We start from the raw sequence: 26,432 nt of genomic DNA on the forward strand, positions 1-26,432 counted from the left end.
ACTTCTAGCCTATAGAAATGAGAAATAAATGTCTGTTGTTTAAGCCACCAGACTATGGTATTTTGTTATGGCAGCCGGAGCTAAGACAGGCCTCAGCACATTATGAGCCACTTAAAAATGGGGAGGGGATGAATTTCTCCTGATATTCAGCTTAGAAGCAAGATTAGTCATTTATAACCCATGCTGGACAGGCGGCCTCTCTGAAAGCATCATAGCCTTAGTTCTACCACCTGATCTAGCCCTAAATAGCACAAAAGACCCTCCTGCCACCAAAAAGAGGTAAGCCACACCTCCTGAGATGAACAGAAGACTCTGTGTCTCATGAACCAGGTTAACCAAATGCAGATGAACAATCTATGTGCCCAGCTTCCCTCATCACACAATAAAAAAACACCAAAAAACATTCTAATGATTAGCCTGCAGCAACAAAATAGCTATCTGGGTTTGTACAGTTGCCTTCAGAACATTCCATAATATGTAGGATGTGCATTGATTTGGCATTTCTTCTAGGCAGCTCCTTCAACAACTTTATAGTGCCAACATCACGTGACTGTCAAAAGGTTGAAGATTTTAGGTTTAAGAGGAGATGAAAAACATAACACACCACTTCCTGAGGATGGAAGAGCCAAGAAATGGGCCATGAAGCAGAGCCGTGATGCCAAAACCAAACCAAAGGAATATAGGCAAGTTTTTCTCTCCCCCAAGGGATCCTATTACAAAATACACTAAACTCAACTCTGAACACCAACGTACACCTTAATGGAGGCTGTAGTGAGGTCACGCATCCCGTGGCACCAGCTACCCACAACTTTTCTTGACGAGGGTTCTGAACATTGGAGTCATGGTGTTTCATTGTCAAGTGGAGTTTTATTTTTAGACTTCTTGGAAGGGCTTAGAAGACTAGACCTCAACTAAGCAATGTGGCTACTGCAGATGGTTCTCAAAACTTATTAAATTTTCAAGTTCTCTTATTATATTTCTGTGGTAAGATTGTGGGCGATACAAATTCTTCTACAATTTTCATTGATTGTAGGTTATCCTGGTTTAAATTTTATGTTTTCCCTCCTGTGACTTTTCCTAAAATATTATCTTAAAAGTATTTTTTAAATAAGTAGAAAGTGGCCAAATATTGACAATTTCTTACAGTTCAACTTAATCATTATGATCTTCATTTGCAGTCTGGTGTCCAAAGACAGACTTTGAAATTTTTAGAACAGAAATACTAAAAAAATTTGCTGCATGTGACAAAGAGTGAAGTTTTTTGGATGATCCACAAGCACCGAAGTCAATGAGAACCTATTTTTATGAGTAAACTGAGGAAGGTAAGAACATATCATGAGCAATACTGTTTGAAGGCTGATGCTGAGGACCCAAAGGGGTGCCCAAAGAGACACTGAAGCAGACTGGAGGGAGGAAACAACCTCATGGGACATGGCATGCTGTACACATACCTGTGGGACACCCAGCCAGTCGTCTGCCTGCTGCATGGCTTCTCGTGCATTATCCACAGGCTTTCGTGGGTCCCAGGATTCCCAGTCTGGGCACAGACCTGTTAACATAACACAAAAGATGCTGTTAGTATTAGTTGCCTGAAGAGATTTTTGGACTTCAGAGTGGTGTGAAAGCAGTATGCATCAATAGAAACCACACTCCTAATTTTGAATTCTGATCTTTTCTCAAGCTGGCGACATTTAGTTCGATACCCTCATGATGGCTGGGCGGTGACAACGAGATGATTTTGCCCAACTATAGGCTAATATAGGTGTCCTGAGCATGTTTAAGGTAGGCTAGGCTAAGCTATGTTTGGTAGGTTACATGTATTAAGTGCATTTTCAAATTTGGATCTTTTCAAGTTACAATGGATGTATCAGGACATAACTCCATCGTTAAGTTGAAGAGCATCTATAAATACTATAAGGCGGGGGTCCCCAATCCCCGGACCACAGACCAGTATCAGTCAGTGCCTGTGAGGAACCAGGTCGCATAGCAGGAGGTGAGCGACGGGCAAGCAACCCAAACTTCATCTGTATTTGCAGCCGCTCCCCAGCACTAGCATCACTGCCTCAGCTCCACCTCAGATCGCCAGTCATTAGATTCTCATAGGAGCACCAGTCCCTGGCGCCAAAATAGAGACCACTGCTATACCAGTATAAGGGTTTTGAGTATGCAAGGGTGGAAATATTCTGTCTTAGTGGAAACTTCTCCTTCAGCATGTTATCTTCCTGCATTAAGATAAGAATTACCATTCCTTAATGGTGTGGTATAAATAAATAAACAAAGGCTGCAAAACCATTTGGGCCTGGTACCTTTTTGCAGGAGATTTTTTTTGACCTTCCACACTAACACTTCTGGTCACCAAATGCATGGGGTTGAAACCAGCTGGGCGTCCTACTATTTAACTCAATTCTGACACTATTTACCTAGAGATAGCATCAGATCCCAAAACTTAAGGGCTCAGTCTCACAAGACAGCACCCCCTCTCCACTTCAGACACCAATCACATATCTAGGTTGTCACTTAGGCTTCATGACTCCCTCCTCAGGTTTGATTACTTACTAGAGTGGTTCACAGAACTCAGGAAAAGTTTTACTCATTAGATTACCAGTTTATTATAAAAGGGTACAACTCAGGAACAGTAAGCTGGAAGAGATGCTTAGGGCAAGGTAGGAGAGGGAGCAAGAAGCTTCCATGCCCTCTCCGAGTGTACTGCCACCCTCTCAGGACCATCCTCTGTTCACCAACCTGGAAGCTCCCTAAACCCCATAGTTCGGGGATTTTTGTGGACACTTCAGTATGTAAGCAAGATTGATTGAACCACTGGTCATTAGTGATTAGCTCAACCTTCAGCGCATCTCCCCTTCCTGGAGGTCAGAAGACAGGGGTGAAAGTTCCAACTCTCTAATCATTGGTTGGCGCCCAAGACAACCAGCCCCCATCCTTAGGGGCCTTCCAAAAGTCACCTCATTAACATAAACTCAGGTTGTGTTTGAAAGACACTATTATCATGGCTCTTATCACTTAGGAAATCCCAAGGGTTTCAGGAGCTCAGTGCCAGGAAAGGGGACAAAGACCAAATATATATTTTTCATTTTAAGTCACAATATCACAGTCTTGTTCCTGGATATATCTAAAAAGACTGGACTAGTATCTTGTACAATTTAAAAATCCATTTGCTCAAAGGCCAAAACCTAGAATTATCTTTAAAATCTTTGTAAGCACAAGGAATATAGGATTGGCGTGAAAATCCCCAGGTTTAAACTGAAAAAAGGTACCCTAAAATGCGTCTCTGGGTGGAAACAAGGAAGAGGGCACTGGGAAATGAACTACTGCTGAGCTTTGAGTTACTTCTAGATGACAGCAGCTTACAGGCTCTCAAGGAAGAACAAAGCCCAGAAGTCAGCCCTCCTTCCCTATCCAACTGACACCAGATAGTTCTGCTCTGAGCATGTTGGGAACCATTAGCTTACTAAATACTACTGTGCCCAGCACATACAGAGCACTCAGCAAATGGAAAATATCATTATTAGAGATTTTTTATTAAAAACAATTTTAGGGTGTACATATAAACACAGGCTCTGGATTTCCTATTGAGTATGTACCAGCGAATTTTACCCATTAATCTAAACCCTCTGTGAGGATAATTACTGCCCTGGGGTACACTCAACCACTCAGACAAAGGCAGAAGGCTCCAACTGGATCCCGACCAAGCACTATTTCACAGCAAGAGAGAAAACAGTGAAGAAGGCCATATATAGTCAACCCAGTGGTTGATAAAAATGGGTACTTTCCACTCAATTGAAGTTTTTAGATTTTCAAGCCAGGCCATCTAGAATGGACACATTTTTTTTTCTTTGCTTATTTTTGGAGGGGTTTTTTTGGGCCAAAGCCAACAGGAAACTAAGCAGCAACTATGAGAACAAAGAGGACTTTGGAGTCTGGAACCTAAACGCAAGACCTGCTCTAAACATTAAGGCCTTTGCTGGGAATTTGGATAAATAACTGAATTCAATGCTCAAAAAAGTCAGTGGATACACCTAGAAGACCTGCCATTGAAAAGGTAAACAGAGCCATTTTTAGTTCCTTTAGCTACCTTACAATGGGCTAAAAAAAAAAGTAGAAATACACCAATCACAGCAAACCAAGCTTTCCCATTGAAAACCTAGAGGCTTAGGGCCCACAGAGCCCCATCCTGGAGAGATGGCTTCGGCAGCAATGGGCACTTACCTGGAGCACAGCTGTCTACCAAGGCTCCCAGGGCTTTGCCATCTTGCCAGTTCTGGTTAAAGTTGGTAATGGGCAAGTAGGGGATCTTGTTCTGTATCCATCCCAGCAGCCTCTGCTTTGGCGTCTGCTTCTTGGCATCGTCATCCCCTTCATCCTCCCACACGGGCATGGAGATAGAGTAGTGGAGGATCAGTGTCCACACCAGGCCCAAGATGAGCTTCAGGTTCCCATCCACGATGGCTTTGCTATCTGGAGAGATAGGCACAGGCTTGGTCATCCCTCTGGGTTGCATAAGCATGAATCCATTCTTTGTCAAAAAGTAAATGAAGTCCTCATCCGTTAGAGAACCATACTGAACTGTCTAAGAGTGAAAGAATGCAATGCTGGAGTTTGCTTCAAAATACTTGAGGGTGGAATAGGTGAAATAAGATTCCAAAACATTGTAAACCAGTGACATTGGATCATAGGTACATAAGACTGCATTATACTGTCTCTACTTCTGTGTATGTTGGAAATTTTCCATGATAAAAAGGCTTAAATTTTTTTTAAGTGTCTGTATTGCCTCTGATGGGAAGACCTTTCACCCCATCCTGCTGCAGGACAAACCTTGGCTCACCATGCAACAGCCAGATTCAAAGGCTGGTGGCACTTCACTCCCACCAGCCAAGGTGGGGCAACCTCCCGCGCCCCACTCAGGACTGTGAGCACCTGTGGGGAGAAACTGAGCCTTCTTCGTCTTGGCACTCCCTTGGCCTGTCCTACCCACCCACCACCGCAAGCCACCTGAGTGCTGGTTAAACACATGCCAAACTGCATTGAAAAAGAAACCCAATTACAACCCCATGAAAAATACACTCACGTGCTGATAAGAAGTAAATGGCATGCCACTCAAAACTGAAAGGGTAGGGGCTTTTATCTTTTTAAATTAACCTGTTTATTGTTCCCTTCTTTTACAAGAAAAGATCCTCTTTAAGGCCACACCCAAAACCAAAGAAACCAAAGGTTAATTTCACAGTTGCCAATCCAGTCATAATAAAACTTGATCATGTAAGCCTGGACAGCATAAAGATTGTCATGAACTGGCTGATAAGACAAACTAAATTTAAGCAATCCTCATTCGAAGTTAAGGTACCCTTGGATGTTCTATGTAATGAATTGCATAAATAATAGCTTTTAGGCAGGACTGTCTACATTAACTCACGGGCCCAGTGACAAATGAAAATGCAGGACTCCTTGTCCAAAAAGTATTAAGAATCTCAAGACAGCAAGAGCAGATCTGGCATTAAACCAAAAATAGACCTTTCTGAGCATGGGGCCCTGTACAACTGCACAGGTGGTGTGATCAGGAAGCTGGCCCTGCTTCTGAGGTCCTGTGGAAAATAAAGCAGCAACAATCGGCATGAAACGCTGGACCCTGCACAGTACTCGGATATCCAAGGATTCATCCCACCAGACCATACATTTCTCCAGTGGGCAGTCCTTGACCGTGACTGCATTTTTGGATTAGATGTCCTATTATGAGGTTGTCTTTGAAGTGCAACCAACTGATCATAAGAAATTCCAGGCCACGCAATTTTCCATGCCAGTTTCCTTTATTCGAGCTAAAGAAAGGAGAGCAGTGGGGGTAAAAAAGAAAAAAAATAGGTAAGTTTGTGTGTGCTTATGGCTAATCAGGATAATGGGAGTGGTCCAGGTAGGGTGCAGTCTTACATCGGGCAGGATCTGAACAGGCCAAAGTCTCATCCAGCCACAGGCATTAGTCTGTAAAGTTCAAATTCCCCTGTTATATGTTCAATGTTTTTCGAATGCAAACTTGAAGATTTCTTTCATAAATCAAGACATGAAACCAGTTTGCTCTATTTTTACCCAATTTATACATGTTGGTCTAAAGGAATGAAGCGTGAGTCTTTTTCAAAAAGATTATGGGGGAAATACGACCCAGCAAAAGTCTGAGCCAAATTTATGAAAAATACAATGCCCAGAACTTCTGTTTCCAATGAATTCAAGGTGGGTGTCCAAACGGGAAAGCCCCCATTAAGGTCTCATGGGGATAAATGATACTTTCATTCTGCAATTCGAAGAAGCTGGAGGGAGGGCAATCCTCATTCCAAAGTGATTTTGACAGGTGAAGGTTCAAATGCTTCACTGAACTCTTGGAACAATAAAAAGATGGCGACTTGCCCAAAAAGCCTCCCCCATCTCCACCCACATGAAATAGGAGACTCCCAATGCCTTGAAAATGAAATGCTACACAGCATCACGGTGCCGATGTCTGACTATCACAGAAGATTGCAGAATTTCTGGACCCGAGTGTGCTCTGCAATATTTATGTGGAGTGTAAATGTGGAGCAGAAAAATGTAAAAGGAGGAAAAGGCCAGGTCAGCCAGAAGCCTCTGCTGGCAGGATTCCACCTCGGTCAGAGTTAGTGAGAGCCTCTTTCAGGAATACAATAAGCCAATACCCACCATGCCTGCCCCACCTCCTAGAATCTGCTTAGATTGTTGGTGGTTTGAAATCAGGCCACAGGTTTCTCCTACTCGAGTCACACAGCCAGTCACAACCTCCCACATAACTGGTCCCGGCTCTGGACAACATTGACCCTCAAACCACACACACCTTCTGGAACTACTTAAATTATCCAGCATTTCTTAGAAGTGAGGGCAGAGACTTTTTTTTTTTTTTCTTTTCTTAATAGCTAGAAAGTTAACTTGAGCTACTTACTGCAAATTCTAGGATGGAATGTTTTCACGTCATTTCAGCATATCAGTTCTCCAGACCTTGTTAAGTAAAATTCTGGAATGGGTACATTTACGGAGGTGGAAACCAGTTATTTTTAGGCTACCTTGAGAAGCATCTTGGAAACATGGCCTTTGTGGACAAGCTCTCCAGAGGTAAGGGAGATGTTGATCTTTAATCTCTCTTCTTATATCAGGAGCGCTAGATCCACACAACCATCTGTGAACCTACTACGTGCACTGTGCTGACCTTATCTCCTGACTGTTACTAATTAACCATGTGGCAGGGGTGATTGCCTGGGAGGACAGGCTGTTCAGACACCGTTCCACATTTCCGCTCTCCTGGGTAAGACAGCATGTCATCCGCTGGCCACAATGCAGCTGGCTACTGGGTCAGAAACAGCCAAGTGACTCTGCAGTAATCAATCAGAAGCAGGGGTTTCAGGAAACCTCCTTTTAGTGTGCCTGGGGACAACTCACCAAGACTATACTCTGCACTATGACTTGGCCATCTAGGGAACAGACTGCTACAGGCCCTGCTCCCTGCCCGCTCATCTGTTTACCCACTGTGACTAGGTGGTTCGCAAGTACAGGTTCTGGAACCAGCGGCTCAACTAGATATGTCACTTTGAACAATCTGTCCACCCTCTCTGAACCTTATTTTTCCTCATCTCCCAATTGGGAATAATCACAATCAGCACTTCACAGGACTGCTGTAAGAGTAGGTAGGTTAGAGAATGCCATGAGTAGAACGCAATGCCTGGGTGCACAGTAGGCACTTAATGTTACCTCTATCCCCTCCCTTAATTCATTCGCCTAACTTTTGAGTACCTGCTGTGTGCCAAACACTCTTCCCTAGAACCCAGAAGCTCAGAAGCTATAATCTCAGTGTTGTGTGCAAACAGAAAACAAAAGGAAAGAAAAGTACCTTGTGAATTAACAGAGGATGAAATGTTCACTATGGCACTTCGCTGAGCCAAGCAATTCATAGACGGTCATGAACCTTTGGGGTCCCTGCTCTCCTGTTCCAAGAGGAGGTCAAGCCACAACACTGCAGTGAACCAAGGACATATAAGGTAGGTGCAAGGGGTACACATCTGGGCTGGGCAGTTTAGGAGACCAACGTGGCCTCAGACTCCCACAGAGGAATCAAGAACTGCCCAGGAATAGAAATGATAATTTATCAGACCATCCTGAAAGAGAATGAGCAGCCCACATGGGCTGGGTCTAGCTCTCCCAAGTTGCCCCCTGCTCGCCCTCCATCCTTGGCCTCAGCCCACTTGGCCGGGAACCCTCTCCCCACTCCTGTTCTTGACCTGGTTAATTCCTCTTTACCTCCAACTCTGCAGCACTAGAACAGGCCCCCTGTCAAATGCCCCCCCACCAACTCCTGTGTGCCCTCCTCTCTCAGTGCACCTACAATTATACTTAAATAATCACCTGTGTCATGTCTGCCTCCTCTGCTCACTATAGGCTCTACAAAGGCAGGAACAGGTCATTTTGCTCCCCGCCAGTTCCACATCCTGGACACTTCACCATTTGCGGGGACCGGCTGCTATATGCACAGTTTCCTATACCCTCTCACCTCAAGGTAGTGCTGCCTGTTGTAGAGTAAATGCAAAAAGTACACGCATGCAGCCTTTTCAGACAGAATTCTACACATCTCCAGACCGTGGCCATCTCTGAAGCCCCAGAAAAAAACACAGCATGCGGCACAGAAGGGAAGGCCAGAGAAAGGTGTTTAAGGGTGCAGGTTCTGCAGGTATAGGTTCAGTGCCACCATCCAAGCCATAACACTCTGGCCAAGCAATCCAATTCAAACTGGAGATGTTGGAACACGAGCATAAAAGACTATTCTGAAGGCTAAATGTGGTAACATATCTCCAACACTCAGACCCTCACACAAGTCAGTTTTCATTAAATACTAGGATTCTTACCACCACTGACTTCAACATGCTTTTTATCAAACCTTGAGAAAAAAAGGACAAAGGCAGGAGGGAAAAGTGAAAGCTTAGCCCGTAAAGGTGGTGACCTGCAGGTCTGTGCTGGGGTTTCCTGTCAGCCTTGATTGCTTAAGTGAGCTGACAGCAGCAACATCCTGTGAAGGGCTGCCCCGCAGGTGACCCCACAGTGCAGAGCTCAGATAGCCTAGGGCCAGAACCCAGGTGGTAGACCCAGTGCTCCCTGATGGCCCAGGTGGGCTTTGCAGTTTCTCTCCATCCTGCCTTCTTTCCCGGCTTCAACAAACCATGGCCGGATTGTAGGCTTCAGATGTCTAAACAAGAAGCCCTGAACCAAAAGGAGGCAGTTTACCACTTTCCTCAGTTTCACCATCAAAACCTAACCTAGATGGCACTCATTACTGAGGCCACGTCAACTGCCCAGAACGGGAGTAACATTTCCGGGGATGCAACAGTCTGTCTATCCACACAGCAGAGAATGGACTGTGGGCTTTGGTTACAATGCCCCAGAGTCCCTGGATAGGGTGAAGGGGTCCAGGCTGGCTTCTCTCCCCCTGTTCAGGACTCCTCTCTCCAGGGGCTCAAACCAACAAAGGACAAGACCGAGACTTACAACTAGATGTCTCAATGTAGTGGCTAAGGCCACGAAAACCCTTCCTCTTCTTCTCCCAAGCACACGGCTTCCTGCTAGATGGCCTGTCCCAGCCTCCCTTCAGTTTGGTGGTGTGCTTGCCTCGCCAATTAACAGTGAGCAGAAGGAAGAGTGCCATCACCTCAGGGCCTTGGGCAGTGGCTGTGCCTCCTCCAAGCACTCTCCCCACTACTGCCAGCCAGAGCCCCTCACATCACAGTCACTTAGCTTTGACCTCCTCGAGGAAAGGCCAGGCAAGGTGATGAAAGGAACCTGGGTCCCAGAATACGGTACCCTGCCAACCTGAAGACTTAAAAAAGCCACTGTATTTTTTTTTTTACTCTCTTTGTTACAGAAGTTTAACTATAATAAGAGGATGTTCTGGGCCTTGAAGACCTGAAGTCACATGGGCTTATTTCTATTGGTAAGGTAAAATATAGGCCACAAGAAAATAAGAGTAGATTGGGGCACTGGGGTCAGTTGGATTTCCAATTATTTTTCCTGCTCATGAACTACTCAATAACAACAAAGGAACTGTTTAACAACTTTTACACATCACTATGTCAGGATTCAGTTAATAAAAAATTCATTCAGGAGGCCTTTTAATGTTAGTAATTTTTCAAGAGATCACACAAGAGACTAGGGCTGGCAAATGGTATTGGCACGTGAGGTGAAAACTCAGCGTATTGAGAAAGTTTCTGAGACCCTATCTGGACTCAGGAAGAAAGACTGCCAAAACGGATTACTGCTGTCTGCCAAGAACAAGGCATGGGGAATGGAGGCTCAGTGAAGATTGCTGAGCAGATCAGCAGTGCCTACTCTGAGCATGGCATAGGGAGTGACAGCCTGGACTTCTCTGCAACAGAACTGAGTAAACATTCCCAAATCCTTGATTTGAGATTTCTACTATCGGCCCTTACACATTCTTTATGCATAACCTCAGACTTCAAATTTCCTACTTTGCCAACTATTCCTTCTGTTCTCTCTCACTTGCTGAACGATAATTGGGACAAATTATTTCTAAATACCTTATTTTTATTTTGGTATAGAGTTTTTGGTGGACTTTCAGATCATAGATTCTTGTGTCAGTGTACTGCTTTATAATTCATTCTAAACACTCTCTTTTCTGGTTAAGAGGCATTCTTTATTTAGAAGTTACATTTGCATCACCCATTGGGCTTTCTTTTCAATGCCACTTTTGAAAAAATTTTATCACTTTTGAGAATTATATCTCGCAACAAAGCCACAATGGACTACATGAGATGGGTATATCAAAGAGCCTCATACTCTTTAAGTCGCTTTCTACTTAGTATTATTGAGAAACCGTTCAAAAGTTACAATAAGGATTCTAACCTTCTTATCTTAGAAGGAAAAAGGAAAGACAGCCCAAAATGGTCGAAGCAGTGTATTCTAAGCTAGGTTTTTGACCTCAAAGCCAACGGTCCATGCACTCATTTTGTCGCTACCACATAGTTCTCCTGGGCAATGACTAACAGGACAAGGGCCCCAGGGACTGAGTGAAGGAACCCAGAGTTCAGCCACTGGGAGGTGCAAGTAAACCCCAGTGTGAGCTCAGAAGGCCTCAGCATGGCGGCGTCTGCCCTTTGCTCACTGCTTCCAGCCACATGTGCTCTAAGAATATGTCCAGTTGAAATAATAAATATTGGCTGTGAATGGAGGTCTTTGTCACCTTTTGACTCCAGCTCAGTCTGTCATGTGGCAAGGCCACCTCACTTGAAACACGCTCACTGTCCACCCTTTGTATGAGTGTACAGCCCACAGGGGAGCCCCTGAGGAAAGCAGCGAGGGCAGGAGGAACCAGGTGGGGAAGACTCCTAAGTATCTCCTCTCCTAACATCACCAGCAACCAAAATATGACAGCAGCATTCTCTATTCCAGACCTCTCCTATGGGCCTGGGCCTGGGCCTGTGCCACATGCCTCACCTCATGCAACCCTCATGGCAACCCTCTGAGGGTGGCTTTTACAGTTAATCCCATTTTACAGATAAGAAACCAGAGGCTTACGGAGGCACTTGCCAAAAGCAACCTAGAGGCACTTGCCAAAAGTACCCGGACTTAAACCCAGTCTCTCCATTGCCAGAGCCCAAACACTCACCCTCCCTACTTCTCTGAATACATATTATGTCAGAGGGCTGTGTGAAGTGAGTACAATATAGCTTTCATTTCACAGGGAAGGGACCCACCCCAAGCCCCACGCCAGTAAGTAGCTGTACTTGGGAGGGGAACCCAAGCAGGGCCTCAAAACTTCTAACTGCCCCAGTCATTTCCACAATCCCTAAACTGCCAAGGTTCTGGGGGAAAATTCTGGTGGATGGACAGCACAGAAACTGATAGGGAAAGCTGGATCACTTAAGTCTCTTTGTCTCACCACGACTTAACTCAGCCTCTACTGCACCCTAGGAACTAGAGATTCTAACCCTGTCCCCACATCTGCGAGACCCACCATGCGTGCCCCACTGCCAGGCACAGGAGATCAGGGAAGACGGGAGAAGACGTAGCTCTGCCCAAACCTCTTAGTCTGTGTTTTCCTGGGAAACAGAAATTAGGATCACTCATATACTTGAAAGGTCAATTTGTCTTTTTCATCTGTTCTTCTTACATCCAACAAATAACTTCTTAACTGCCTATTACTGAGTGCCAGAGCCTGTGATGAATATGAATTATGCTTTTAAGTAAGAAAACAGTTAAACTGGCTTTAAAACATTTCACAAAAAGATGACATTGCTATAATGAAAACCAACATCCCCTTGCCCAGGCTAAGATACTGAAGCTCTTTTAAGGGAAAAAGAAGAAGAAGAAGAAAAAAAAACAACAACAAAAAAACACGTTTTGCCTTTTGTCTCTCAGACTAGACCATGTTTCCTAAGCATTTTTTTCTTTTTACTTTCATAATTAAAAGTTAAAAAAATAATAATGATAATGAAAAGGATAGGCATTCACCCTTCTACTGCAAATCTGTAAAAGTTAAGCTTTGTTACAAAAATCAGATTGAAGTGGCTTCCTCAATTTGAAAGGAGAGAAATCAGTTTGCATTTTTCACCCAGACCTCACTTTATGTTGCAACTGATACACAACTGATATAGAAATGGCAGCCTTCCCAAAGACTGTGAAGTCATAAAGGAGCAAAACTCTCAATTTAAAGTCTTAACGGGGAACCAAGCTGAGGGAAATTCCAAATAATTTATAACTACTAGCTCTCACCATTACCAACAGAAAGTGGATGAAGCTGGAGGAAAGAAAACTCGCAAAGGACAGATACAGGGGCACATTCCTCACTTGACCTATATTGACACTTTTTGGACAGTTCCTCCCTGTATCAGGTCTTTAGCTCAGCCAAAAGCTTCACTCTGTACCCCTATATTTGGGCCTTCTTCAATCCATAATTACACGAGGAGGCCTACACACACACACACACACACACACACACACACACACACACACACAGGTCTTTAGCTCAGCCAAAAGCTTCACTCTGTACCCCTATATTTGGGCCTTCTTCAATCCATAATTACACGAGGAGGCCTACACACACACACACACACACACACACACACACACAAACCCAGTCACAACAGAGAACTTGCAGCCCAGACACTGGGTTCCTTCCTCCTTGCAGGTAGAATTCCACAAGGACATCCACATGTAAAGAGCGTGGGCATGGGGGCAAGACTGAACCCACTCAGACAAAGGGAAGCTCACTTGCTGAAACGATTGGTAGCCAAGTAACCCGGGGGCCAGGGACACTAAGTCAGTCAGTGATGGGGCAGTTATAGTTCAGAGGCCCTGCCTGGCAGTCAGAGGAGCCAGCTTCCCCTCCCAAGTGCAGCTTCTAACTGGCATTGGGACTATGATGGATCACTTCCCTGCTCTCCATCTCATCTGTAACATGAGAGTTATAACTGGACTCACTTCATCAAACTGTTGGGAGATAATGTAGTAAAGCAGGTAGCATTCTGCCTGATGAGGGCTTCCCCATGTCAGTAAGGACTATTACAACTACTATTATATTACTGTAATATTATAATATTATAAACACACACACGTTTGGAAACTAACAGTGCCCAATTAGCATTGTGAAAGATTCAATCAAGACTGCTCAGAACCGAATACCCCAGAACTCAGCTTTCCAACACAGACAAGCATTCCATCTGCTAACGACCACAAGAACCAGCCCATCAGGGACTCGGGATTAAAGCTGATAGAATCAAGATGTTCTTTGCTCAGTGGGCTGCTGAATGAACTGGCAGTTTGCTAAAATCTGCAGGCCACCCCCAACTCTTCCAGCAGATTCCTGAGCAGTCTGCAGGGGCCAGGCTGGGCCACTGCTGACAGAAAATTAAACATAAGGTCAATAAATTCAATTTGAAGCACAAAGTATTCAAGAAAGTTCCCTGACATGATTTTTTTTAATGGGGGCAGGGAGAGGTTTGGGTACTAAAGTAATCTTTAACCATGAAAGCAGTCATTACTATAAGATAATGGGGAGAAAAACTGAAAACAACTTAAATGCCTCCCTGCAAATAAATGGTAAATAAACTTTACAGAACATTCAGGTAAGATAAAAACAGGCTGCTGTAGAAAAAAAAATGAGAAAGATTTGTTCGCTCCAATAAGAACAGTTCTCCATGATATGTAAAGGAACAGGACAATTTGTAGAAAACTATAGATTATGCAATCCTGTTTATGAAAAGGCATGATTCTGCCTCTGAACAGAAAGATCTAGAAATATGCACACCAAACTGCTCACTGGCTCTTTCTGGGAAGACTCTGAGTGATGGCAAAAGACTGTTTTTCTTTTTTTTTGCTGTTACATGCTCCTGTGTTGTTTAAATTTTTTTTTAACTTAAACTACATACCTTACTTTTATGATAAAGTTTGACACACACAGCCCAAAAGAAACATAGAAATGAATATGTCACAGAACTCTTCATTTGAAGAAAACTGCTTGTCAGGATCTATAGGCACCAATGTGGGAAAACTGACAGGTTTTATCAAATGATGAAAGCAACGTATACAGTTAAGTTCACATTTGAGTAAAGCGGTGATTGGGTGAATTACATAATTGGGCTCATATATGCATACACAATCCCTCAAAGAGACAAGAAACTATTCAACGACAGTGCAATTGCTTCTCCGTAGAGGAGCAGGGAATGGGGGTAGGGAGGAACATGAGGAAGCCAGCTTCTCATCTTTTTATACCACACAGAATTTTTACCTCATTCAATGTTACCATGCAGGTTTGCATGGTTGTCCTGGTGATCTCTTTTGCTCAGCTTTCCCACGGTGGCCATCCAAATGCCTTCCCTGTCCTCAGCCAGCTATACCCGTCCTGGACAAACAGTCCCCATGCCTCAGGAGATGAAGGCCTTTGGCATTTCCCAATAGCTAGCCAGAAGAGTAGAAGATATTGAAGATTACAACATCTTCAGCATCATTGAGGAAAGGAAAGGAAAGGAAAGGAAAGGAAAGGAAAGGAAAAGGAAAAGGAAAAGGAAAGCGGGGGGAGGGGGAGAGGAGAGGGTAAAGAGGGAGGGAGGGAGGGAGGAAGGAAGGAAGGAAGGAAGGAAGGAAGGAAGGAAGGAAGGAAGGAAGGAAGGAAGGAAGGAAAGATCAGCCACCCACCTCCCTGATCCCTTCATACCCCTTCTCTGGCTCTCTGACAGTACTCCTTCTCATGATGTGGAGGCTCAGCCTCCGTTATACATAAAGACTGAGGGCCTGGCCCAGTGCGATTACCCCACGGAGTTCTCACACCTACCTTATGAGGTACCACTATTGGTCCCATTTTCCAGATTAAAAAACCGATAAGCGGATAAACTAAGCTCAAAGTCACACAGCTCACAAGTGGTGAAGTTGGGGTTTGAATCTTGGCCACCCAACATCAGAAACTGTTGTTGGCCATTCCGCCTGGAGGCCAGGATGGGACTGTAAAGGAAGAGGCCCATAAATGGACATGATAGTATTACAAAGGCTTTCAAAACTGGCCAAAGCTGAAGAGGAAATAAATGCTGAGGGTTACGTCAATCATCCTCCTAAAAGAGATTTATCACTGTGCCCCTGAACTCTGTCCCACAATTAACAGCCGTGGCAGTAAGATAAACAGATCAAGCACACAGCAGGTTGGCTTTGCTGCTAAAATGGGAACACATTCTAATATTCTGGAGGCACACTGTCCAAGCACAGGGCAAGCAAGTGACACAGGCTAAATATCCATCACCCCAACCACAGCTGCTGCCGTTACTGAAGACACACAGCTGAGTCAAATGTCTTCATTACCAGTTCTCCAGGCTAAAGAGTCCTGTGCTTGCGTCAGAAGCTGCTGGTAAGCTCTGCCTAAACGTGACTCTGAGGAGCATACTCTCAAACCTGACCCAATCCTCCTATCACTTGGGCCACTTACTAGGGTTTTTTTTCCCTTAAATCAACTCACTTCTTCTTTTTTATCACTTGGGCCACTTACTAGGGTTTTTTTCCCTTAAATCAACTCACTTCTTCTTTTTTCCTAAGATTAATTTTTTACATATAAAAATACGAGCATTCCACCTGCTAACGACCACAAAAACCAGCCAGCCCATCAAGGACCTAGAATTAAAGCCAGAAAGACCAAATTATATATATAAAAAGCAACTAGTGCATCAAATACATACACACACATACACACATACACACACAACATACGTGAAAATATATAACTGTTACAGTTTTTAAATGTAGGTTGTGTAACACCTAGTATCATCTTGAGCACCACATCTTAGAAAAGACTATACTAGATGTTAGATGGTTTCCCAAAACCATAGGGTCTCTGTGGTCAAATAAGCTGGGGACATATGGAGTTGAACAATTTTAAACTGCTGCAGGACTTCTCAGAGCCTTAAATATGCAACTATACACTGACAATCTCCAAGAGAGCACTAGAGTACCGCACAGCATTTCCCAACTTTATTGGACTAAAACTTTTTTTAGTACAATCTCAAAGGACATTTAATATCCAGAAGATATTTTGGATAATTCTAACTTAAATCGCCCTTCTCCTGAACACTCCCATAGGCTGGGGGATTACATTTTTTTAAAACTGGCAGGTGTGGGGTGAGAGAGACTGGTCAGAGACACAAAAGGAAGATGGCAGGAAATAAATTACTGAGGCTTTCTCTAATGCATAACTGTTTCAAATGGCACTGATTAAGAAACAAAAATCTTGCTACTTGGAATCAAGGAGTTTTGCAGATAAAGGATGATAAAAGCAGGCTCTCAAAACATTGCTCCCAATTAAGGGTGCTAAAGGGAAGCACACCCTTAACCACGTGTTTATGAACTTCTGGTGATAAACAATTCACGTAAAAACCACACTAAGAAACATCTTATTGTTCCAGTGCAAACTGTAATTCTTGAACACAGGCAATGATTTAGAGGAATCCAGGCCAAAACCAGTCTCCTCCTTCCAGGGTTTGCTTTAGAGCTTCCAATGATAAATCTTCATCCCCAGACAACGTATTGCCAAGTGGGAAGAGTTGGAGATGAAAATGGTAATTTGGACTGCTGCTTAAGACAGTAGAAAGAAGAGAAGTCATCCTGATGTGGGTAATTGGAATATCAAATTATGTAAACAGGGAAAATCTCCAGAACCTCCACCCGATTGCCACTTAGCTCTATGAGGGGAAGGGGGAGAACTTTATAAAAGTTAATAAAAATTAGTTCGATAATAACTGAAACACATCCAAGAAGTATTCCTAGTGCTACATAATAAAACATTCATAATTATAACTATGATAGCTATGAACCATGCAGCTTGAGTGCTAACTAAATGCACTCTCTAAACGTCTGTGTAGTACTGGACCCAAATCCGAGATTTAGTTACCTGTAATATAAGTAATTGTCTTAGGGACAAGGCCCAGGCTCTGTCTTTAGCATCACGTGGTCCTAGTACCTACCTAGTATAACAACGGTCACACAGTTGAAAAAAAGGAAAGGCGGGGCTACTGCCCAACCAACAACCACCCACCAACAATAAACCAACCAATCAATAACCAGCCAATCTAACCAGACAATCGCCAATCAACAAACTTATTAAATAAGCACCCACCAGCCAACAAACTACCAAACTCAATTGGACTCATCCTCAACTACTCCCTTCTGTTCCCACAATCTTGGCTGTTCACCTGTAAACTGATCCCCAGACTAGCAGCCATGAGCTAATGTCAGGCTCCCTTTACTGACCGCTCCATCAGGGCCAACATGTCAAAACTATTCCCAAATCTTCCCACTGGCCCCACTATGGCTGCCCCACATCCTTCAGGCACAGGTCTTTCTCAGGGACCTACAAAACTATTTGAAAGCTGAGTAGGGCAGATGGCAGGGATTGGTCCCAAAATACAAGAAAACTGAAAGAAATTTAAGTAAATAAATGTTTTATTAAATACCTGAATTTAACATTATATCTTCTTCACTAGTTGCTAAATTTAGTATTCACGAAAATTTTATTACATTTTAAAACTGAGTTACAGGTTAGTTTTCTCACATCCCAAGAATTCTCAAGTATGCATTACAACTGCTGAGATAGCAGTCAATTGTAGAATAAAATGGTCATGGCCAAATAATAATAAAACAGAGCACAAATTATAAACAAAAGCAAAACTTCTTTAAAAAAACTTTCCAATTATTTTACAGCGATATACACAAGCACACACTTTTGTAAAATGTGAAAGGTGGGTGTGTTTTGTTGTATTTGATATGACAGGCTCAGGGCCTAAGGCCTTAAAACATTCCAGCATAATGGACAAAGTGAGAACTCCTCAGCAGGGTCACAAGACCCCTCACGGCCAGTCTCTGCCTGTCTTCCCAACTTGCGTTTGCCCCACATCATCTACATGCCCTCTCTCTCCTACGCTCCAGCTGCTGGTAGAAAACCCAACTGCTTGAATCTCCAGGCATTTGCGCAGCCTGCTCCTTCTGCTCTCCCACCTTTCGCTCTTTGGCTCGCTCTTAGCCATCCTTCGAGATTTAGCTTCCTGTGACACATCTCCTTTCCCTTTGGTATCATGCTTTATGATAATTGTAAAGAATATCTCACAAGGTAGACAGAAGTAGAACTTCCTGTCCACAAGGTCAACTATGAAGCTAAATGTCCGGGACATTTAGCAACACAAGCCAACATCCTTGATTGCCTCACATCTTTCCTATGACTCATGGTCTAAGTCAGGGACTCTTGCAGAAGAAGATGTGTGTGTGTGTGTGTGTGGCGGCGGGGGAGGCGGGGGCGGCGGGGGGAGTTCTATGAATTTGAATAAGAAAAGAGTTAAATCTTTGTTGTTAGTAACCTCTAACATGTAGCAGATCATAAAACACAGGTGTATTAGAAGCACCTGTAGTTTTCTCACCAACAAAATCAGATCTTTTCCAATCACATTATAGTCTTGGCCATACTGTGATCATCACTACATCTAAATTATAGTAACTATTAGACTTGCTGCTAGATCTCTCTATTAAACATGTTAATACAGATGTGCCTTGGTTACTAATTCTCAAAATTTATTCCTGACAATTTTATTTCAATATAGCTGGTCTCCTTTGTAACCCATGTATATTATTTGGACCTCAGCTTAAAAGGGTAGCAAGAGGGGAAGTCGTCCTAATGTAGGCAACTGAAATATCAAATTTTGTGAACAAGGGAAACCCATTTCACAAGAAAGAGTGCAGTCATCAAAGAACTAAAGGGGTCCCAAACACACTAAGAACTCTGGCTCCGATTAATAATTTTTAGTACCAAGAAGTGAAAGGACTTCAATGATGGACACTGTTAAATGGGCCACAGACTAATTAGTGGGACTGTCCCTGCCAGAGCAAGGCCTCAATCATCTTTCATGGGGACCCTGAGAGGTCAGTACAAATAGGTCTACCCACCACTCTGGCCCACTCGCCACACAAGTTATCCTCTCAGGCCATAAATGCAATGATTTATGTTATTCCCGGCTTGCACACCTTCTATTTCTCCATATGGTCTACAACAAGGATGGCAAACTTATGTAAAGGGGCCAGATAGCAAATATTTTGGGCTTTGCAGGCCATACAGTCTCTGTAGCAACTATTCAAATATATCATCATAGTGAGAAAGTGACCACAGGCAACATGCAAATGAATGGGTGTGGCCTGTGTTCCAATAAAACTTTATTTACAACAACTGGACTGGATTTGGCGCACAGGCCATAGTTTGGACCGACAGCATCACTGTCTAAGAGCACCGCTATTCAACAGAACTTTCTGTGACGACTGAAATGTTTTCTATGTACATTGTCGAATACTGTAGCCACAAGCCACATGTAGCTATTGAGCACTAAAAAGTAGTTAAGTGTGACTGAGGCGCTAGATGATAAATTTTATTCATTTAAATTCAGCCACCTGTGGCTGGTGGATAGCACAGTCAAATCCAAGCTCTTTGACATCCCCCTTCTGAGGTTCTACACAGCCCAGCCAACATCACAGTTGATGGTCCAACCTCACCAAAGACTAAGCACCAATCAGCGGGTGATTCCAGGCGCTCTCACATTCCTGCACTTCCCACTTCTGAGCCCATCTTTGCCCTAGAAGTTCTGAAGCCCAGAACATGCTTTGTCTCCTGAATCTGCCCCTTTAAACTACACTGTTCACCAACCCATCTTTGCCAAGGCCTTCCCTGACACCCCAGATAAAATAAATGTGTTGCTCTTCATGCCTCTCTGAAAGGCATTGAAAGGAGCCTTGTCCTATAAAACATGCCACGGGGACTTGTGCATATGTTCTCCTTTTTTCTTCACTCCAAGATATTTGAAGATAAGGCCATGGCCCTAGAACGGAGCCTTTAAAATGAATCGGAATGCACTAAGATTGTGAAATGAACGTACTTTAATTATAAGTGAGTACCTAATATAAGCCAAGGAAGAAAATTTCTAAAATTAATAGATTTATCTAATAGATTTATCGCATTTTTTAAAGGGCTAGAGTCCAGATTAAGGTAGAAAGTCTAAAGCCCAAATGGATTTCAGATCTACCGTACAGAGGGATGTGGCCACTTGCGTTAACATGCCATTCCACTACCACAAGGTCTCACCCACCCCAAACCTCAGTTTTTCTCATTTGTAAAATGACAGAGTCGACACTGTCAACCCATTTTACAGATTAGAAAAACTGGATAGGAAGGCACTTGGCACAGTGCTGAGAGTTATAAACGGCAGCTACCTGGTAGATAAAAATGCCCCCATGAACGTGGATTGTAGAGGAGGTGCACACACACAAGACTTGGCAGGGGCAGAACTGTAGAAACCACAGAGTGATCGAGGGATTCCTACACCAGCCTTTCTGGTCTAACTCGGGGCAGGTGGGCATGACCCTGACACAACAGCTGTGCTCCCTGAAGTCCTCTGACCACACTGATCATGCCAGCACTTAAGTCACTTGGGGCGGGTGGGTACACATGGAGGGCATCTGCCAGCCTGCGAGCTATGAAGCTGCGTGCCGCTGCTCTGACTGCTCAGATGACAACGCGCCATCTCCATAAATGTCAAGGCCACTGCACACAAAACAGTCTGTAAACTGTAGTCTTTGCAGCTTCTGGGGATTCTCTGAACAGATAAGAAAATCTAGCCATTCCTCATCCCAGTTTTTCTGACCCAAAGCACTATTGCCTCTCTTACTCAGCTGTCGTATTCACCAGGCTGTGTGCCAAGTGACTGTGCCATTGTTAACAATCCAATCCGCTCTGGGAGGGAGGGAGAGAAGAGTGGGAGACCAGCCACCTCTGAGGGAATTCAAAAGAATGGGCTGGGGTTATTTTAAACCTAGTTACAATGAATGGCTTTGAACTACAGCAGCCCTGTTGGAAGAAGTTCTTAATTTGAAGGAATCTCAGTCACCTCATACATGGGTACTGGTATATGAGTGTTTTTTTCCTGATCATTAATTTTCCCTAGTTATAAAACATCCCATTACAACTAATTCCAATTATATTCAAAGTAAGTAAAATGAAGTGAGTCTCTCCCTGTGACACTATCTGTACAAGCCAGGGTTGCTCTGCTGTTAAAGCTGGTCATGACCTTGGGCCTATCTCAGGCTTGGCCTGTCCAACTTTCATCTCAAGCTTCAACACTTCTATTGCTCACTCAGAAATCACTTGGGTCTCAACCCTGGCTATACACTAGAACCATCTGGAAAGCCTTCAAAAAAAAAAAAAATAAAACAAAACAAAAAAAACAAAAAAAACCCACACTGCTCCTTTCTAAAAGGAAACAAAATGAGCATTTCTTGGTGGGTGTGTCCAGGGTATCAATAATTTTTAAAGCTTTCCAGTTGGTTCTAAGATTGGCCACCAGACCTCACACGAATCTGACCACACCAAAATCTTCACCCAAGAGGCCAACTCTTTCTTCAACTGCAAATGGGCCTGAGGCAGACCCCAAAATAAATGAGCAAGGAAAGAGAAGGAAAATGAGTGTACCCAGGAACTTGGCCATTGGTTCCAGTCTCCTTTCTCACAGACATGAAGGATGAGCCACTTGTCTCAAAAAACGAAACTGCACTCTAAGAAAAGGATGATTCTGCTAGTCCCTTGGAATAAATATGTTGCAATGATCACCAGAGGGCCAGAGGGAACTGCATTTCAATTTTTCAATGAGAACTGCATTTCAATTTTTCTTACCTATTATGAAATCTTACACAGAGGGTGTTGCAGAAGTGAGAGACAAACCAGTCACTCATTGGAGAGGTCTTGCCCTTGGTTCCTAGGGCCACCTTATGGCACACCCACTTTACAGAGGGGTCTAAGAGATGAATGGTCAGGCATATTCAAAAGCAAAGGTGTAATCAGGCCCAACTGCTTTGATGATGTCCTCTAAAATGCCCAGTCAACATCAGCCACCCAGAGTCACAGCTCATATACCTGAGCACCCTAGCTGCAGTACTTCACAAACGATAGGCACAAATATTATCCCATTTTACAGATGCCAAAACAGAGGCCCAGACCCACCATAGCAGCAAGGGGATGATGTGGAATAAAGTGGGGCTCAGAAGGATCTGTCTCAGCCTTCCCATTATGTAAGCCAATCCAGAGACTTGGGGTCAATGCTTCCACATCCTAATCTGACAAGAAAGCCATATGATATGTAGCTCAGACCTTCAGAAGCCAAGCTCTGAGCCTCCCACCTGCTCACCAGGGAGTTTTTACACCTGGGATAGTGTGCAAGCCATTAGCACCTCAGCTAGGCAAAGGTACCTCAGATAATTGCTTAAGTGGAACCTCCAACAAGCCAGAGAAACCTGAACTACAAAACCCAGCCCAGGATTGGAACCTCTGACCCTGAAACCCATTTTTTTTCCAGAATGTTTTATGGGAGATTTCAAATAAAATTAAATGGCTATAGTTACTACATTCAGCACTTGATTTAAGTCAGGTTCCCCTTCTAGTCTGACAGCCCACTTATACGTAACATATTACCCTTTAAAAATAAAAAAATGTAAAAGTTCACTCTATCTCTTCCAACTCACAAGGTAAAAGGGAGTTTTGTGAGTTTCTATATTCAGAGGCCTTATCCTCCCTCTGCCACCCCCCTGCCACACACACACACAGTAGAGGCTGAGATGAGAGAAATGGTGAGGGCCCAGATGGTACCAAGTATGCATTTTCTAGAACTACTCTGAGCAGCCTAATGAACAATTTCCATGTCGGCCTCCCTTCCTCCCCAATTTAAGGGCCCCATTTAGAGCTGCAAAACAGTCCTGACACCCCCTTTGCAGCTCCTGGAGTGTTCACAGAGAGCAAGCCAATTTTTCCAGGGCATTGGGCCAACAGTGTAATCGCATGCCACATTAGAAGCTTCTGGTTGTTCATCAGAACTCAGAAACCTGGCTGGGGGCTGCATGCAGGCGGGAGGCTCCATCAGGCTTCCTGTTGCAATAAATTCTTCCACACCCCACCTGTGAAACTCCATATCCATTTATTACCAAAACTGGAGCCCTGGCTTTCTAGCTTTTTCCTGAGGCCTGGAAGCTGGCTTTTCCAGCTGATGACATCATTGACAGGCTTCTGACAATGGCTCCCGAGAGGTTTAACCTCTCACTAATACCTAGCAAGAGCACATTCCACATAGGTGAGGTCATGTTTAACTAATTACTAATCTAACCCCTACCCCAGCACCCAAAGCCACAGCATGATGAGATGCCATTATAGTTTTCTCCTAGGATACTCTCGAAGCTGCAAATACCACCCAAAGTAAACATGAAAACCCTGGACATCTCTGAGCAGGCAGTGGGACCTTAGGTTGCCAGATGTTGCAAATAAAATACAGAACATCCAGTTAAATATGAATTTAGATAAACAATAAATGCTTGCTATAAATCTGTTCCATTCAATGACTTGTAACAAGAGAATTGCCTGCCATATTTGGAACATACTTATACAAAAAAGTTATTCATTGTTTATCTGAAATTCAAATTTTACTGTTTTCTATGGCAACCTGGAGGAACCATGGAGGACTCTTTACTCCTTCACTTGGCTTCTCTGATTTCCTAAACTGTCAGTTAAACGTTACAACGAATGCATAAGATGCTGTACCTCCAAAAATATAACATATAAATAGTGTGGAAAAAATAACTCCACACATACCAAGTTGCTTTTAGGAAAAAAAAAAAAAATTGAGGGTATAGCAGGGACTGCTGAATTATTTGTAGGTAAAATCACTGTAAGACATCGAGGTGGCAGGGGCAAGGGAACAAAAAAACATAAGGATTCTGTATTCACACTGCTTCACAAGTATCCTTACTGCACCTTAAAGATGCCAAAACTAGAAATTAGATGATGCACTTTGAAAGTGGCTCATGCAAGAAAACCCACAGGCCTCCAGCCAATGCACTATCAAAGAAAGTGTCCTGATCCTACGTGAAAAGATGGATGATTGTGGCCACCATGCATAGGTTCCATAGGGCAAGGGTCTGTACCCTTGTGCGAGAGCAGTGCTTGGCACAGAGTGGAAACTCAGGAGATATTTGTGGAACGAATCTCCCTGATCAAGACTTTATTTCCAGAATAATAATAATTCTGAAAGTGGTCAGTGGCAATCCATTCACTTACCACCCCATCAGCTTAGGTATATCAGGCATAGAGTAGGATTAAATATATATAACTTAGAGATCTCATTTCTTAAGTTAACTAAGTAAACCAAAGCTATATACAGAATCTGATAATATAGGCTAATATTTGTTTATTGAATAAACAATGATAAAAAAATCAAAAACATGCATGCTTGAAAACTGGCAATATATATATACATACACATATGTATATGTTTTAAATTAAAATAGATCTTAAGCTCTTTTTTAAGGACTAGAAATTCATTCAATTAGTATGTATCATACAGTCACTGTGTACCAGACCCTGTGTTAAACATTTTACACAGTTAACTCCTTTCATCCTTCCAACAACCTTATGAGACCAAGACCCATTTCGCAGACATGGAACCTGAGGCTCAGAAATTTGCCCAAGGGCCTGGGATTTAGAACCAGGTCATTCTGACAGTCTGTGGGCTTGAACACACTCCAACCTTAATTTTCTACCTCTAGCCTCCTAGAAATGCACTCTCAGGCCTCACAGTGCCTACCCAAACCAGAATATGCATTGTACCAAGACCACTTGTACCATTGTCCCCTCCCCCATGTTTCTTATGCATATAATGTTTGAGAAGCAACAATTCTACAAAACAATTGGCTGGCTTCTTTAAAAACATCAGTGTCAAGAAAGACAAAAAAAAATTTTAAAGCTAGGGGGCTCTTCTGGATTAAAGAAAAGTTTACAGTAACTTTGAAACCTAACCGAATTGTCTTTAATTGGTTTCTAGATTTAAAAAACAAACTAAGTAAAGAACACAGGAGCACTTGAGGAAATATTATATAAGATATTATTGTTGTATCAGTGCTTGGGTATGCAGCAACATTGTAGTTAGGAAAATGTCTTTTTTCTTAAAGACATCTGCTGAAGAATGTGCAGGTGAAGAGTCATGATGTGTGCTGGGTACTTTCATATGGTTCAATAAAAGGCATGTGATATGTATTCTTAGGGTGACAAAGTAAGCAAATGGGGCTGAGAAATTAATAAATGGAGACTCCAGGAGAGAGTTATATGGGATACACTACACTTCTTTCAAGCTATCTACAGGACTGAAAGTTTCCAAGGAGTTTGGAGAGTGGAAGAAAACTATATTTTTGCCAAAATTAAAATTTTTTAAATAAACCAAGCATTTGGAAAATAAATATAAGAAAAAAGTTCATTATAACTCTGGCTATTGAGCATTTCTGTTTATTAACATGTATTAATTTTCTTGGCAATACAAGAAAGAATAAACTTTCTTCCAGAAACCAACTTTTCTCCCAGGTGTCAAAACATTTAAAAGTAGCAACTACTTAGGTACAGAGAGGCTGAGAAAGTCTCCCATTTCATCGCCAAATGTAGAGACTGGCTTCCCAGGAAAAAACTCACTAAGCAAAGGAAAAAAATAAACCTGAAAACTTTCCAGCTTTATTTTCAAACTCAAGCCCTACATATTCTATCAGTTGCCGTAAAAAGGAATGAAGTATGGATACACCAAGGATGAACCTTGAAAACATTCTAAGTGAAAAAAGCCAGTCACAACAGACCACATGCTGTCTGATTCCACTATATGAATGTTCAGAATCAGCAAATCCATAGAGACAGAAATAAATTAGTGGTTTCCAGGGACCAGGGTGAAGGGAGAATGGGGTGAATACTGCTAATGGGTACGGGGTTTCTCGGGGTGGGGGTTTTAATATGTTCTAAAATTATATAGTGGTGGTAGCTGTACAACTCTGTGAACATAAAGTGTACA

At 43.1% G+C, this 26,432-nt stretch overlaps 1 protein-coding gene across 3 annotated transcripts in view; it reads right to left on the reverse strand.

Annotated features, from left to right (window-relative positions):
* The window catches only part of FLNB (filamin B), a 130,919-nt gene that overhangs the window by 74,890 nt on the left and 29,597 nt on the right, over nt 1–26,432 (reverse strand). For all 3 annotated transcript variants that reach the window (XM_015593691.2, XM_015593693.2, XM_006917668.3), the window contains exons 2-3: nt 4,225–4,473; nt 1,452–1,549 (exon numbers count right to left, since the gene is read on the reverse strand). In XM_015593691.2, coding sequence (XP_015449177.1) covers nt 1,452–1,549; nt 4,225–4,473 — 347 coding nt within the window. The remainder of the gene's footprint in view (nt 1–1,451; nt 1,550–4,224; nt 4,474–26,432) is intronic.

The sequence above is a fragment of the Pteropus alecto genome, unplaced genomic scaffold, assembly GCF_000325575.1.
Source record: "Pteropus alecto unplaced genomic scaffold, ASM32557v1 scaffold75, whole genome shotgun sequence".
NCBI lineage: Eukaryota > Metazoa > Chordata > Mammalia > Chiroptera > Pteropodidae > Pteropus > Pteropus alecto.